At 41.7% G+C, this 15,900-nt stretch overlaps 1 protein-coding gene across 1 annotated transcript in view; it reads left to right on the forward strand.

The window, feature by feature from the left end:
* Positions 1-15,900, forward strand: part of LOC113407108 (dual serine/threonine and tyrosine protein kinase) — a 55,556-nt gene continuing 39,656 nt past the window's right edge. The window contains exon 1 of the mRNA XM_026655159.1: positions 1-399. Coding sequence (XP_026510944.1) covers positions 123-399 — 277 coding nt within the window. The 5' untranslated portion in view covers positions 1-122. The remainder of the gene's footprint in view (positions 400-15,900) is intronic.

A 15,900-nucleotide genomic window follows, 5' to 3' on the forward strand; every position in this document is an offset into this window, starting at 1 on the left:
AGGTGGTGGGGCCCGGCCGCGGGGCGCTGTTCCCTCGCGGAGAAGGAGGCCGAGGCTGCAGCCTGGCAGCGGCGGAGTCTCCGCCGGGGTGGGGCTGGGATAGCGGAACGGACCTGGAGGACATGGACGGCGGAGGAGCCCCCTCGACTAGGGGCCACGGCAGCGGGGGCGGAGTGATCCGCGAGCTGTGCCGCGGCTTCGGCCACTACAACCGGCACCTGGCGCGGCTGCAGCACAACCTACGGGAGACCAAGAAGTTCTTCCGCGACATCAAGTACTCCCAGGGGCAGCCCTTCCCCATCGTGGTCGTCCCCCCCGGGCCCGGGGAACCGCCGCCGGCCGTCCTCCCCACGCCCGGCTCTAGGGACAGCGCCCCCAGCGGCAGCGTGTTGCAGCCCGGTAAGCGGGGAGAGGGGGGCACCTATGGGGTGGGGTTCAGGGGTGGGGGAGGGGCAGCTCAAGGGGAGGGGTGGAGCCTCCGTGGGGAGCTTGGGGTCTGTGTAGCGCAAAGCTGGGTTTAGGGGTGGGGTGTAGGGAGGGAGCAGTGGGGGATTTGTGGGGCAGCGTGTGTGACTGTAGGAGGGTTGGGGGCAGTGTATTGGGGGGCATGGCCGGGGGGGGCGGTGTATTCTGGGGTAGTATAGGGCTGATCTCTGGGCAGGGTAAGTGGCTTATAGGGCTGGTGTAAGTGCTGCTGGAGCAACAAAAATGGGGTCGAAAGTGTGGCTGTGGGTGGGGGAGACATATGGAGAGATGTACAGTAAAGAGGAAAGGGTTGAGCATGCTGAGGTCCAGTGGAGAACTGGGGAGGAGAGGGAAACTGTGTTATAAGGGGGCATAGATACAAAAGGTGAGATGTGCTGGCAAATTTAAAGGAGCTGAGGTTCTTGCTAGGTGAGTATGGCTGCTGATTGATGGCAGTTTTGCAATTACTGTAAAGTTGAATGGGTTATGTGCAATGCAGTTTGCGTCAGTAAGAGCTCTCAGAAGTAACCATGTTTCATTTTTTTTTAACCTATGAGCAATTGTAAACAGCCATGGTACAAACATCTTTATGATATGTAGAAGTTCAGTTTCCAGGGAATATCTTTATGAGACGGACCTACTGCAATTAATGGCTTTATAAACCTTTCCATGCACTCAGAAGTCATTCCTGAAGTGTACATGAAGTTTTTCTTAGATTTTTTTGCTCAATAGGCCTTTTGCACCAAATATTAAACATCCTGATATAAAAATCAGTTATTGTGAGATTTAAAATCGGTCACACTCAAAATAAAACGTGTTCTATATAGAATACTTGAGACTGAAAGGGCTACTCTGAAAATTTAACCTAATTCTTACCACTGATGGGTTTTGTTTACATTCTGTTTTTTGTGGTTTTTGTTTTTAGTTTCCCAGGCAATAGGAAACAAACCAATCAGTTTCACTTCTGGTTTTAGCCAGCTTTGATGTGATTTGTGCAGTGTCACAATACTGAAAGCATTTGGTATGCAAGCATTCCGGGAGAAATGTTTAAATACAAATAAAACTGTATTCAGTGGTATTTTTGACTTGTGTAACGTAAACTTTTTCCTTTTGGATGTTAAACTTGTTTAGAAACCTCTCAGTTTAGGGCATAAACTTTAGGACTTCACCCCTTTAAATTGCTTGAAAAACAATGTAAAATTTCAAATAACCAGTATTATTCCAACTTGAGCCCTTGCATGGCTACCTAGTTTTGAATGACAGTTCACTTGTCCTTTAGATATCAAGGCTGCAAAGAATGCCTGAGCAGACTGTTGAGCAGTCACTGGGCAGGTTACTGTGGCCATGTATCTAGCATAAATGACTGGTCCAGAACTGCAGTTTTTTCAGTGGCTGTGTAGCATCCTGCGGATGTAGATATAAGAATGTCTTAAGTTATGACAAGACATGAGCATCTGTTGCATACATGCATGCTAAGGTCATGGTCCTGCATGTTACCTCAGTATGTGAGTAATCCACTTGGTTGAATGGAACTACTTGCTTGCATAATGTTGTTTCGTGTGCTTAAGTGTTTCCAGCATAGGTGTCTAAAGCTGATATCTGTGTGAGATTTGAAATTTTGGGGCTGCTTTCTTCTGGTTAAAATATTTAAAAGAAAAAAAAAATTGTAGTGCCCAAACTCATGTTTTGTAGAACCAAATTGTAACAGAGGGGAGAGACTTTGAGTGCCTTAGGAATCAAGGAGCACAGCTCCTATTGATTTTTCAAGAAAGAACTTGCTTTGCAGAGTTTGCATGTTAAATGCTGTAGCATTCTGTAGAGTGTATGGGAATCAGGAAGTAAAACATACTAGTGTCTTTATTGTCCAGAGTTGAGAGAGACTTCCTGAAATGCTACACTTCTAATTTACTTTCTAAGTTTATAAGGCCATAATATCCAAAGAGGTCTTTAAAATAATAAAAAAATAACAAACCTATCCCTAGCTTGTTTTCAAAAACACTATCATGGCAGCCAATGTTATAAAATAACATTATAGAAATACCTGGCCCCAAATAAGCCACTGGGAAGCAAGCTATCTAAAAGTTAGGTTGCCTTCACCTTGTTCTGTAGCAAAATCAAATGTATCTGTTAAGCTGAATTGCAGCCATTCTGGTTTTATTGGAAAGGGAGGTTAAAATAATGGTTGGCTGGTTGTAGGACCTGAGCCCTGTCTTTCATGTTGTACACCTCTACCCCGATATAATGCGACCCGATATAACACGAATTCGGATATAATGCGGTAAAGCAGTGCTCTGGGGGGCAGGGCTGTGCACTCCGGTGGATCAAAGCAAGTTCGATATAACGCGGTTTCACCTATAACACGGTAAGATTTTTTTTTTGGCGCCCGAGGACAGCGTTATATCAAGGTAGAGGTGTATTTGAACGACTTTTAAAACAAACCTTAAAACATCTGGCGATTAGGAGGGTGACCACTAAAAGCTGTTGGTAATGGACAAATGATTGATCACAGATTGAAAGGATGTCTCCTCTACCCAGTGTGCATCAAGCACTAAGACAACTAATTTCTTTGCTAGCAATACAAGCAAAATTAACTTGAGGATGGAAGCTTGGATTATGTTAATTACTGATAAAAGGAGAACATCTTTGTTTGTAGCATCACTGTTTGTGTGTCTTGGGTTTAATAACAAAACATTGTCACAGATATACGTGTATCAAGAAATTTCTACTGTGGTTTTATGACAAGGAAAAAATCTTTCTAAAGAGAGGCTTCTCATTAGTCTTCTTCAATGTTAAAGATGCTGCTTGTACAAAACTCTGGCTGTTCCTCTTTCTGACTTCACTAGCCGTCGTGTTTCATATAGAGTCTTTACATAATGGAATCTCCCGGGGTTCTGATCAGGGGTTTATAGATGCTACCAGGTTCTATTCTTGTATGTAAAGAAATGGCAAAATAAAACCCACTAGACAACCGAGTAAGGGTTGTTTAGGGTTGCCATAACTCTAATTGAAAACTGGTCCCCTTTTGGCAGTGGTGATGGGGCAAGCTGTTTGCTCCATCTGATAAAAGGAGATCAATTAAGATATCTCCTGTGTAACGTGCACCTTATGAAACGGAACCCTGTGTCTACTGCACCGAACAATGATTAACAAATTGCAAAATACACATGGAAACTAAAAAGAGGAGAAGATGCCTTGCGTAACTCTGTGTTAAAAATTGGTACCGAAGTGAAACCATGCAGTAATCAGGACTTGAGTGCTATGGCACCTGTAGTGCTTAGAGCAGGGGTAGGCAACCTATGGCACGCGTGCCAAATGCGGCACACGAGCTGATTTTCAGTGGCATTCGCACTGCCCGGGTCCTGGCCACCGGTCTGGGGGCCTCTGCATTTTAATTTAATTTTAAATGAAGCTTCTTAAACATTTTAAAAACCTTATTTACTTTACATACAACAATAGTTTAGTTATATATTATAGACTTATAGAAGGAGACCTAAAAATGTAAAATGTATTACTGGCACGCAAAACCTTAAATCACAGTGAATAAATGAAGACTCGGCACACCACTTCTGAAAGTTTGCCGACCCCTGGCTTACAGTATCTGAAAAGGCAAAACCTGCAGTTGCTGCATGGAATGGAATGTGATCTAATTGAATTGTGGGATGGAGGACTAATCTGAATGGCTGTTGCTGTCAGGGTGAGTAAATGGAAGCAAGTATATGCGGCTCTTAAATAAGGAATGCTGTGCTCTTGAACATAGCATGGTTGGCATATGTGGTAGGATAGCAGCAATAGTTACCCTGATTTTTATTTTGAATCTCAGCGGTAACTGAACAAAATAAACAGCGAAGAAAACAGCATACCTTGCAAAAAGATGTGTTCATGGGCGAGGTACTTGGCTGCATACTTCGCTTAATTAAATAAAGTAACCAGGGATGCACTTGTAAATAGGTACTAAAAACCCCTTTTACTGTTTGAGGAACTGTTTCCCTTACTCTAGACCTAGCATCCTTATGAATTCTTCTGAAATAAGACCCTACCGTACTATGAGAGCTGGGGAAAAGTTTGAGATAGGACTGGTGTGGAAAGGAAGGGAAATCCTAGGACACTGTTCTGGAGAACAGACTTTGAAACTGCCATGCTGCCCAATGTCCCTATTCTTACCTTGAGGTGGTTAGCTCACCGTCCTGTTCTTTTACATCTGGTCGTCCGATAAACAGTTTTGTTCTCTTCAATCTCTGCCAGCAGTTTATTTTAAAGATATATCATTCTGAAACCGAAAACCGTTCACCCTGGCTTCCTTAATGGTTTTTCTGTCTTACTGTGGACCCTCTTGTGAAGTTCAGCTATTTTCCTTTTTTTGTATATAGGCATCTAGATGAATCCAGAGATTTGTTTGATCAGTTGTATCAGTGCTTCAGGACTGACAAGTGTAAAACTGCTACAACTGATGTTCTGTTGACTTTGTACAATGCTGTATATACAACTATTGAAGTTACTCTTTTGAAAGAGTTCTTAAACGGCTACCACAGAATGCTTGCCATATGGCTTTTTTATTAAATGTTTTTGCTTCTTGTTCATCTAACAAGGTTACACATCGTGCTTAAAATAGCCACTTACGTTATTTGTATTGCAGCAATCCCCAAAGGATTGAGGACCCCATTGTGGTAAGAAATGGCAAAGATATGAAAACAAGGTCCCTAACATGGAGACTAGTTTTAAAGGACTATTCGACTACCTGCTGGGTGGTACTTGGCACTATTCTGGCTCAATGCTGCTTTGACAGACCCTGTTCAAATAGATGAGAGAAATGCTGTTGTGGCTACCATGGTTCAAGATAAGGTGTAGATAGAGTCCAACTCCACATACCATGAAGACAGTGGCCATGTTATCAGTATAGTCATGGCTGCTGTTATAAGAGTCTGCTTTGGCATGTTGATAGCAAAATACGTGTGTGTATGTATATGCTGGTGGGTTTTTTTTTTTTTTTTTTTTAAAAAGATGTCCACAAAATCATAAGGTAAAGGCACTTCACAGACGTTTTCAATCTATGTAGTTGTATTATAAATTATGTAATCGATCAAAGGGGTGCACTTGCTCCATACAGGGCAGAAATGCCCCTTGCTGGAACTCTTCAACTCCATAGTGCTGCTGTGTTCAAAATGTGCTACTCTTTGTATAGCATAGGAGACAGCGGCGCCAGAACATGGGGATCAGGGGACTGTGGCCCCACCACTTTTACCGGCGTAAGGGTGAACGATATATGGGGAGGGGGTGAAGAGGACGAGTGGGGGAGGGGGGCATAGTTTGGGCACTGGTGACCCACCACTTCTGATAGGAGGAAACTTACATCCATACACACTGTAACTCTAGCTTCTATAACTCTTTCAAGGTCAGTAGTGTAGTTATCTGTTTCCCATAGCTTACTGCCTCCATTAAAATGTAACTTGGGTAACTAACTGCAGTGCTTTCTGCTCCAGTGCCCCCAAACCAAATTTGTGAGTGACCTTAGATTTCATTCTTTGCTGTGCAGCCAGTTCTTTGGTTAATAGATTGTGAATCCCTCAGGACTGGGATCATCCCTGCCTCTGCCTAGCAAATGAGCCACTGGCTTTGGTCAGGGTTTCTGAGTGCTGCTGTAAACTTAGTAGCAGTAAAATAGTTTTAAATGGGGCACAACTGCTGTTTTGGGCATGGCAAATGAGCAATACTAACCATAAGGAATATCCTTTCCCCAGTAAATCTTGTCATCTAATTTTACTCTAGATTTGCAGATTCAAAGGCTCTCATGGCACCATATGCTTAGGTGGCCCATGAGTGAGAATCTCTCAGTTGCAATGGTACTTACAGACCCAGGATCTCTTCTCCTTGGATTCTGGAGCAGTAGGAGAGATTCTGTTGGTGGAGAAAGTGAAGTCTCTTCTTGTGGACCTTGTTCACTTAAATCTTCTTCAGCCAGTTTCTCTGATGCTGGAGGTGGGTACCTTAAAGTTCCTGAAGCATCCCAAAGTACGTCTAAGGATCGTGGCTTCAAGTGTTTGAAATTTTCCAAGCTCTGGGCCACCAGACTGATACTGACTAGCTATTCTTTAGATTTCAGTAAGCGCTGTTTTTACCGTTATTGCTGAGGTGTGTTGACCTCATATGGTTTGCCGCGGAACTGATACTTTCTTCATGACTTCACTTATACTTTTAACCTCTGTCTTGGGTGCTTAGAATATAGAAAAGGTGCTTTAAAAAAATTCTGTATTGCTTGATTTACAAAACTAAAACTGGCAGTATAGGGAACACAGTTGTATTCTGAAATGAGATGAGCCACATGTAGTGCACAACTTGGCTTTGCATAGAAATGGATAACTGCAAGAGTGAAGGTGAAATTCTGCCCTATCTATGCACTAATGATCTCTAAAAGTGAATGTCAAAGATGCCAATCTAAGGACAGTGCAAGTACAGTGTGTGGCAGAAACGCTAGCGCTTTTTTTTTTTTTTTAAAGGGGATGGGTGCATGTGTGAGTTGATTTGTAACCTGTGAAGAAATGCCCTAAGCAAACTAGACTTGTTTTGCCAAGTAGTTGTGACTCTGAGTTATAAAGTCTATTTTGGTGAGACTCCCTTGTTCCTGAATTGGCCATTTTTTTTCATCAAAAAGCTAAATAGGACCCACATGTTTGGAAACTACCCTATGGGTACTTATTTGAAGTTTGTCCTAGAACATCAACTGATGTGGTATAAATTCCCCCAGTAAAATCAGAGTAACTGCTTTTGCCATAGATGTACTTCATCATCTGTAGTACTCTGGATTTGGTTCACTAGTTTCCTAGTAAATAGCTTTAGAAATTATCTGATGTACCAGTGACTTATTACAACAATTGAGGTTTCAGATTCCCCCATCATCCTGAACCCTTTCTATGCAGACCAACTGCATCTGTGTCCTCTGAGGGTTGTGTGAACCTTCCCTTTGATTTCTTTGCCCCAAGTGTCTTTCAGTCTCTGATATGGTAAAAATAGTACTGTCTGGTGCAGTTTATATTTCAGCTTGGTAGAATGCAATTTTTTTTAATATAATTTTGACTGATACTATTGATGATTTTTAAGCATTTTTATTTTTATCAATTTAAATGTTCACAGTTGTTTAAAACCCATACTTTTGTGTGTTTTCCCCTATTTTTATTGATGTAAATTTTCACATTTGTGGGAAATTGTGTGTGACAACAATGTAGACATTGAGATTTGAAAAGTCAACGTCACATGTCAAAATATATAAAGTAAATTTACTTAACTTTTAAGTGCTCAAGCAGCATTTTTTTATTTTGCCTGTTTGTAGATTTCAGTTATTGATAAAAATATTTTTGTGTGTGTATGGTGAAATCAACATTTACTAACAATTACTGATAAAAATCTAATCTTTCCAAGCCTATTTATATTTATAGAAGGGCTGTCCTTAGTGAGTTTACTGTTTAGAGGCTTGTTTGAATTGAGTTTTGCCATCTCAGTCCAGTGTAGACACAGCACAGAAAGCACCCTCCTCATTAAGCCCCTGGTGGTAGACTGGCATCAGATGTGCTATGGGTGTCTTTTGTTTATGGTGTAGGTTCCAAGTTTGCACTGAGCATGCATACTCTAGTCAAGAGTCGACACTGTATGGTAGTTGACTTAATTCACTGGCTCTATCACTTTACACTGACTGTAACAAATTAACTTGTTGAATGGATGCTGGTCACTGATGGATGTTATGTGCAGGAAGAAGGATGAGAATATATAAGCTTGTAGAACTGGGCATGTTCTGATCCACTCGGTAACTCATCTTCGTTAGGCTGCTGTATTGTAACCTTATTGATGTCTTGGTGTGGAGGGGTGAGTGTGCAAGAGCATGCATATACTTGTGATAGCTTTCTGCACTAGTCAAAGAAAGTCTGGAAGAATCCTTTCAAACTGTTTGAACATGTCTTCACAAGGTCCTGCTGTATAGAGTGTTGCAGCTGCAGTGGTGCCTTTGTATGCAGTGTTTGAGTTTGATATGTTCATGCTAGGCCTTGGTAGAACAAGGATGCATTCCAATCTAAGGTGCAGTAGGTCTGTAACTATGCTAAGACATGATTCACTTCTTGCTTTGTCTCAGAACTTTCAAACCCAATGTCTTGCAAGCTGCTAACCAGAGTTGGCTGAAATTTTCAATGCAGTTAGTGCTGAAGCTAGTCTGTCATGGGTATGAATTCTGGAACGACGTAAAACACACAATTAGCCTTTTTTGGTATTCAAGATACAGCTTCAAGTTTTTCAATATTGAGAAATGATTCATTTCTTCTATCTGAGGGTTTTATACCGCTACCCATCATTGAGGGCCATCTGTGTAAAATCAGTACCAATAGCTAAGTCCCTAATGGAGTTCATGGAGTTTTGAGCATTCTTCCATTTTCAGGGTCAAATCTTTGGCAGAGTTGGGAAAGCATTGTAGATCGGGGGGGAGTGGTGTCCATATTGTGAGCCTCACTTTTATGGTAGAAAGGTGTGTGGTTTTTGGTTTTGTTTTGTTTTGTTTTTTTTTTCTTCTTAAAAGTAAGACTTCTTGAATGTTGCTATTGTACACTTAATAATCTGAATTATGGACAGGTAAACCTGACATCTTTGTTTTGCTTAGACACTTAATACCTAATTAACAAATTGTGCTGCCCCTAATCTGAATGATGTTGGGTAAATTAGATTAATGGAAAGGTATTGTAATGTAGGCTAAAATAATAGCCCTCTTTGTTAAATGTTAACAGACTTAAGTTAGTAATATTGGGAAATATTTGTCAATATCAGAGGACTCATTGTTTCCTCAGGATTTGAGGTGCTGAACACAATAGCTGTTGGTTTAAGCAGGTTCTCTTCATAGCAAACCTGTTACAAAAGCACACACCTCACTTGTGTTACTAACTGGCCATCTGGTCTATGGTGGCTTTTTAGACCGTCTACTGAAGACCTTTTATACCATGTTGATAACACAGTTTTTCTGTGGAAAAAATTGAATTAAAATCTATGCACACAAGCATAAAGGAACTGGGGGCAAGTGTATTTGTAATTGTTGTCCAGGAATAGTAGTGCAGTATTGGAGCTGCTTAACTCTTAAAGGACTAAATTTTGCCCTGGAATGCATATGTGTAGCTACTGTTGGTAGGTACTGTTGAAGGGGAATCTTGTACATATATCTAGGGCGATGATGATGATCCAGACTGTGTATATAGAAAGCGTCCTAGTGAAGACTCGCTAAATAGGGAGTGCTCTGCAGTCATGTTGACTCACCTTACTCCTTTTGTTCTGGTGGAGTACTGAAGTCTACAGGAGAGTTTCTCCTGTTGACGCAGCATGGTGTAGACAACGCAGTAAGTCAATCTAAGCTATGTCAACTCCAGCTACTTTATTCACGTAGCTGGAGTAGCATAACTTAGGTCGACTTACCCCGGTAGCGTAGACAAGGCCTAAGACTATTATACTCATGTCTGATTCAATTTGATGTATGAAAAACTTCCTTAGGTCACCTTATCAAAACTTTTAATGTGTTCAAAGCCAACTCTTTTTAACTAGTCTTACTTCATATGTCCGCTGGAACTTGCTGCTCATGTATTGACATGGGGTATTCATGGTGGTCTTGCATTGCTGAAGTCCTCTGGTGTTGCTGATCTGATTGTCAATTGAAGGATGAACAATTAAAAACTCTTGAACATTAGCACCACATCATTTCTCAATGCTCTCTCAAAATATTGGGGTATGCTTACTGGCACATACATGTAAGTGTACTTAATCTCTTGTAGGGGAAAATGTTATGAAACGCATTGAGTCTTGTGGGAAGTGTCTCTGAAACCAAACCCAATCCCTGAGCCTTATCAATACACCTGTTACCTGTTGTCCTTAATGCTGCATAACTTTTGTAAGTGATACCTACAGGAATCACTTGACCTGCCACTGAAGTGCAGACCTTTGGATACAACAGCTGTTTAAACACTACCACTCTATAGTAACTTAGGGCAGGAAGTAGAAGAAATCCATATCTAATGGAAACTCAAAGGGAAATTATTAGGTGAGCAAAGTACTCAAGCTAGAGTTGGACCAGGATACCTGGGCAATGCTCCCTACTCTTGCAAAAAGTGGGTTCTGTAGTTTTCCAGTGGTCAGGACCTACAAGTTAAGTCCACAGTGCTCTGTCTAGCTGCAAAGCAACCACTTGGCATAGGGTACTGGTTCATTATCGACAGGGTTTAGTGACAAAATAGATGGCATCGTTTCTGCAGCATTTTGTCTCTTCCTTTGATGTTTACCAATCAGGTACTGACAGGCTATTGCTACTAGACTTATAAGAGCTTACCGGATAAGATGTAGGTGTGATTTATGGTCTGCTTCTGTGAACTATTGGAAAAACAAAGTTAATTTAGGTTGTGCTGGATGTAATCTTAACTGTCAACTGTCAAACTACAAATCAGGCAATTAATCATCACTTGTTATCCATAAATATGGCACCCTATTTTCCCTAAAGAATTGCATTTTGGAACGTACCCTGGCTTGTTCTCCTTGTTTTTTCTATGAGCAGCAATTATACAACATTCCTACAGCAAAATGTGGTATTGATGGAAGAGAAGTCCTGAGAAGGCTTTTTATTTTTGGACATGAATCTATAATTAAGATAAATAGCCCTTGCTCTGATCTTTTTGTGTAGATGAACTGGATATCCGAGCTCTGCGTTTCTCTTAAATGTACTCTTCAGACTTATTATTGTGGCAGAGGTTTTAACCACAGATACCAGGCAGCTATTACGCTTCCTGCTTCTAGGTTGTCTTCTATCACAACGCACACCACAAATGACAGAATGGAAGCAAAGGTAATTTTAGGGCAGAATATCTGATGTCCAGGATGCAAACAACATCTCTTCTGTACCAATCTTGTGCTGCAAGCAGTCTGTCAGAACAAACTTTTTTTAAGCAGGTCATTGTAGGGCAGTTGCTTTTACGAGGGGTTCTCAAACTTCATTGCACCGCGACCCCCTTTGAGAATAAAAATTGCTACACGATCCCAGGACAGGGGACCGAAGCCTGAGCCCACCTAAGCCCCACTGACTGGGGGGACGGGGAGTGGGACAAAGCTCAAGAGGGGGGCCTGTGACCTGAGTCCCAACATGCAGGCCTGAAACACTCAGGCTTTGGCCTCGGGTGGTGGGGCTTGGGCTTCGGCCCTGGGTCCCAACAATTCTAAGCCAGCCCTGGGGACCCCATTAAAATGGGGTTGTGACAGACTTTGGGATCCAGACCCACAGTTTGAGAACCGCTGCTTTTACTAGAATATATCAAATAACAGTGTTTGACGTTTGTAAAGTGGTGGTGGGTTGTGCCACACAAAGGCCTCAAACTTGCAGACTGAAAAGTAGCAGATGTTAACAAGCTTTTTTTGCCCACTGGCAATATTGGGTCACTTCTGTGGCTGCTTCCCTCTCACCATTATAGGTCACTCTCTAAATGTATAATAGATGGTATGCAAATAAGATTCTTTGCTGGGTGCCAGAGCAAAATTTTAATGGCAAGGCTCTGCCTACTTCTCAGAGCTGGATAAATTACAATTCAATAAGGGGCCGGAGAGCATCTGCCTGCTCATGTGGAAAACTACTTAGACTCTAACAAGGCTTTTGCAATACTAATGTAAACACTTTAAAAATCTGTCCACTGTTGAGTTTAAAGTTACACAAAGCTTATCTAGAATAACAAATGCCTCTGAAGATAACCAGATCAGTTCATGTGTGGCATTGGCATTTCACTTGTTCAGGAACATGTCCTCTTGCAGCTTGTCAACATCATGCATTTTGCTACCATCACGTAAAAAAGTTTATTTTGCTTATCAGTATTTTACTGATGCCATCTGCTAATTACCTGAATCTAGATTTAGGGAATTGATTACCTGAAAAAATGGTTTGTGGAAGCCTTTTCTGTTTTGATGTTGGGCCTGTGTTGTAGAAATGAAATCTTACCAAAATAAAGCTGTCTAAACTCAAGACTTGAATTGAAGGCTAGCCTTGAATTTTAGCTGCTCTGTATCTGTAGGAATGTAAATTATGTGAGTTGACCAACAAGGAAAAATAAATAGTTTTGCTGTACCCTTTCCTGAAACTCGCCTCTCCTGATTGTGATGTCTCACTTAATTTGACATATCAACAGTGGATTAAGGCTCCCATATTCTGCACTTACACATTAAGTTCTATGTTGTAGTAGGAAATTACTAGCAAGGCATGAATTAAACTCTACCTTTTTGTGCATGTCCTTCACACACTTACTGTAGGTGTAAGGCTTTTGTCCTGAACTTTTATGATGTCCATTTTATTCGTGGACAGTGAGGTTGTCCGTGCTTCTTTTAGAGCTAGAGAACTTAATCTTTCCTGTCCCTACAACCCATTGCAAACACTGCATTGTAGCAATTCTCCCTTCTGGCGTAGGGTGCCTTCCACCACATCTTTTTGTTGGGCCCAGTTGCTAGACAATGATGAGAGAGAACTGAGCATGCTGTCTTTTGTATTAAACTGTCCCTGGCCAGTCAAGCTAGTTCTAGCACAGGAAATGACTTTATTTTCCAATTCAGTCTTGCAACAACTATTTCTAATTACAAATATTTGATGGAATTAAGAGGACAAGTTTATCTTTGGTGCTATAGAGCAGCAGGTTTGGAATCTGCCCTCTTGAGTTTTATTTCTGGCGTTGAGGGTTAGCCCAAGGTGTTAGTCTAGCTGCCTGTACGACAGTGATACTTGATGTAGGTGACAAGGGGGTTGTGTGGCTTAATGGCTTGCATGGCGATTGAGACTTTTTTTGTTTTTTTAAGGGTCTGAATCTAAGCATATGAGTTTAAAGTCTGAGGTGCAAATCAAAAACACTACGTAAAGAGCTGCTTGAAAGGGTGGCTTTATGCCTTCTACTTCTCTCTTCTCCAAAGACTTCCTTGAAGCTGGAGGGTTAATATTGGTTAAGTGCAGAGAGATACAGTGATGGGGGAAGGGAGAACGCCACCTATCTTTAATCCAGCAATATACTGGAGATGTTACACGCCTCTTGTCAGTGATAAATGCAAACCCCGTCAGCATTCCCCAACACTTGCAAAACGTGGATGGTTTATAGCCATCAGCCTGTGTGACTAGTGCAGATTGGTTTGTTTTTGTTTTTTCAACTGACTTTGGCAACAGAAGTCTGAGAGAAACTTGACCAAAATAGGTAGTGACTTTCCTCCAAACTTCCCTGTTCTTAGGGCTTTTATTCAATATAGAACATCATCCTGTATGGAGTGTTATAGAAAGCGTATCCCAGAATGCTTTAGAGTTGAACAGGAGAGAAATGGAGATGTAGAAGGGAAGAAAATATCTGCTAGGTTTGGAGAAATATGGTTTAGGACTGTCCCACTCTGAGAACTTTTGGTGGGGCTCTTTGTTCTATGCTCTGCACTAGCTTTACAGGTTTTTTTAAATTGAGGAATAGGCACTACAGGCCCATGTCTAGGTGTTGGCGGTGGCTGCTGCTGCTGAAGTCTTGTGGTTACATTAGACTCTTGGCTTCCATGTAAAACAAAGCAAGTTTCTAGCCCTCGTGGCTATGAAAAAAGCTTGAAAATGTGACTTAAGTGTAACTGATGCAGGGATATCTGCCTGGGTCTCCAAACAACCTGAGACAATAGCTCTGAGTGTGGTAAACTGTCCTGTTCATCTCATTGTAGGGTTACCAATATGCAGTGCTCCTGGGGGTGGGGGTTGCACTACCACTACCCCATCAGGTGAGGCGGTGGGTACATCTACACCACAAAATAAAAAAGGACTGTGGCACTGAGTCTGAGACTGGGTCAGCTGAACTCTGCACATGCTACGGAGCTTAAAAAAAGCAGTGTAGATGTTCAGGTTTAGACTAGAGTGTGGACTAAGAGACCCACCTGGGTTTCAGAGCCCAAGATCCAGCCTGAGCCCAAACATGTCTACACTGCTATTTTTAGCCCTGTAATGTGAATCTGAGTCAGTTGACCTGGGCTCCAAGACTCACTGCCACAAGTTTTTACTGTGGGAGGAGAAGAGTGTAGTGAGTCTGGCCAGTCCATCCTGGCTGCTGGCTTAAGTGTAGTATCCCACCCCTGCCTTTTAGGGACAGAGGACTCTTGTTGACAGTAGGAGTGAGGGAGGAAAGGGCTGCCATGCTGTTGCCCCAGCCTCTTGGGTGAAGGTGAACGTGGCAGGGGCTCTACCACTGCTACTCCAGGGCGAGAGGGCAGGTCCGTAGCATGGTGGTGGAACCCCATTTCGTACTGTATCTCGGGGTCCAGATTATCTTCATTAATAGCTGGCAAGGGTTGAATTAAGACAAAAACATACTTACTACTTTAAATGTGTAGTCAAGCAAATAATCAGGACTCCATAAACTTCTGGAAGCATCAGCAGAGTTTTTTCTTCCTGAAGTTTCAGCACTCTTGTGAAATGTTGAGTAACTGCCATATGCCCTAAGAGGTTCCGTTTATTAACAAAAGGACTGAAAAACCTTTTACAAAGTAGCATATGAGAGACTTGGTCCATAAAATTTCTACAATAAACATGTTCACTTGACCTAGATATTTGTAGTAACTCGCAAGCCAAATCTGAAATCCAGTGTAGTTCAACATTTTGAACAACATGTTGTATATAATATACAAGATCTTCGAATGGAAGCAGATTCAATTGGGCGCTCCTCCTTGGACAAAAAGGCTGAAATGAAATTAAAATTAAAAAAAAAAAGAAAAAAAAACAGGCCCTGCACTTGGAAACAGAAGTGCAGTAGCTTAGAGCATATATTCCCAAGCACTAGTTCGGCAAGATTCTAGCAGGAATATACTTCACGCAACTGTTTTTGAGCATAACAGTATGATGGATAAAGGTTTTGTTTTTTTTCGATTGAGTTTTTCCCCCTCTTGGGTCTGGCCTTGTTAGCTCTTGCTGGGTGGACAGTTTGAAACAGATCCATCTGTAACACTGGATTTATCTAGTTTAAGGACTTTCCTCTAACCTAGAGGAGATTGAATGGGGGAAAAGGTCAAATGAAGTATGAACACCAAGTCTGTGTTTTGTTTGACTAGTGCCGTGATGTTGACCACGGGGCCACAAGGCAGGAATCTGAATCCTGGCTTAGCAATTGACATGCTCTGTGACTTTGGGGAAGTCACCTAAACTTTCTACACCTCAGTTTCCTAATGGGGATGGTTATCCCATCCATCAGACAAGGATGGATTGTATAGTATTGGAAAGATGGAGAAAATCTATATAATTGCTTAAGGTGCCTATCGTTATAGTATTTAGACTACACTAAAGAAACTTTAGGACAGGAATCAAGCTCTCATCAATTCTCCGATTAAAGATGTCGCTACAGTGATCTATGGCTGTTCCTCCCGCTCACTTCTTAAAGGAATCTTGCAATGTGACCT

The sequence above is a fragment of the Terrapene carolina genome, unplaced genomic scaffold (assembly GCF_002925995.2).
Source record: "Terrapene carolina triunguis isolate 2854851 unplaced genomic scaffold, T_m_triunguis-2.0 Scaffold198, whole genome shotgun sequence".
Taxonomy (NCBI): Eukaryota; Metazoa; Chordata; order Testudines; family Emydidae; genus Terrapene; species Terrapene triunguis.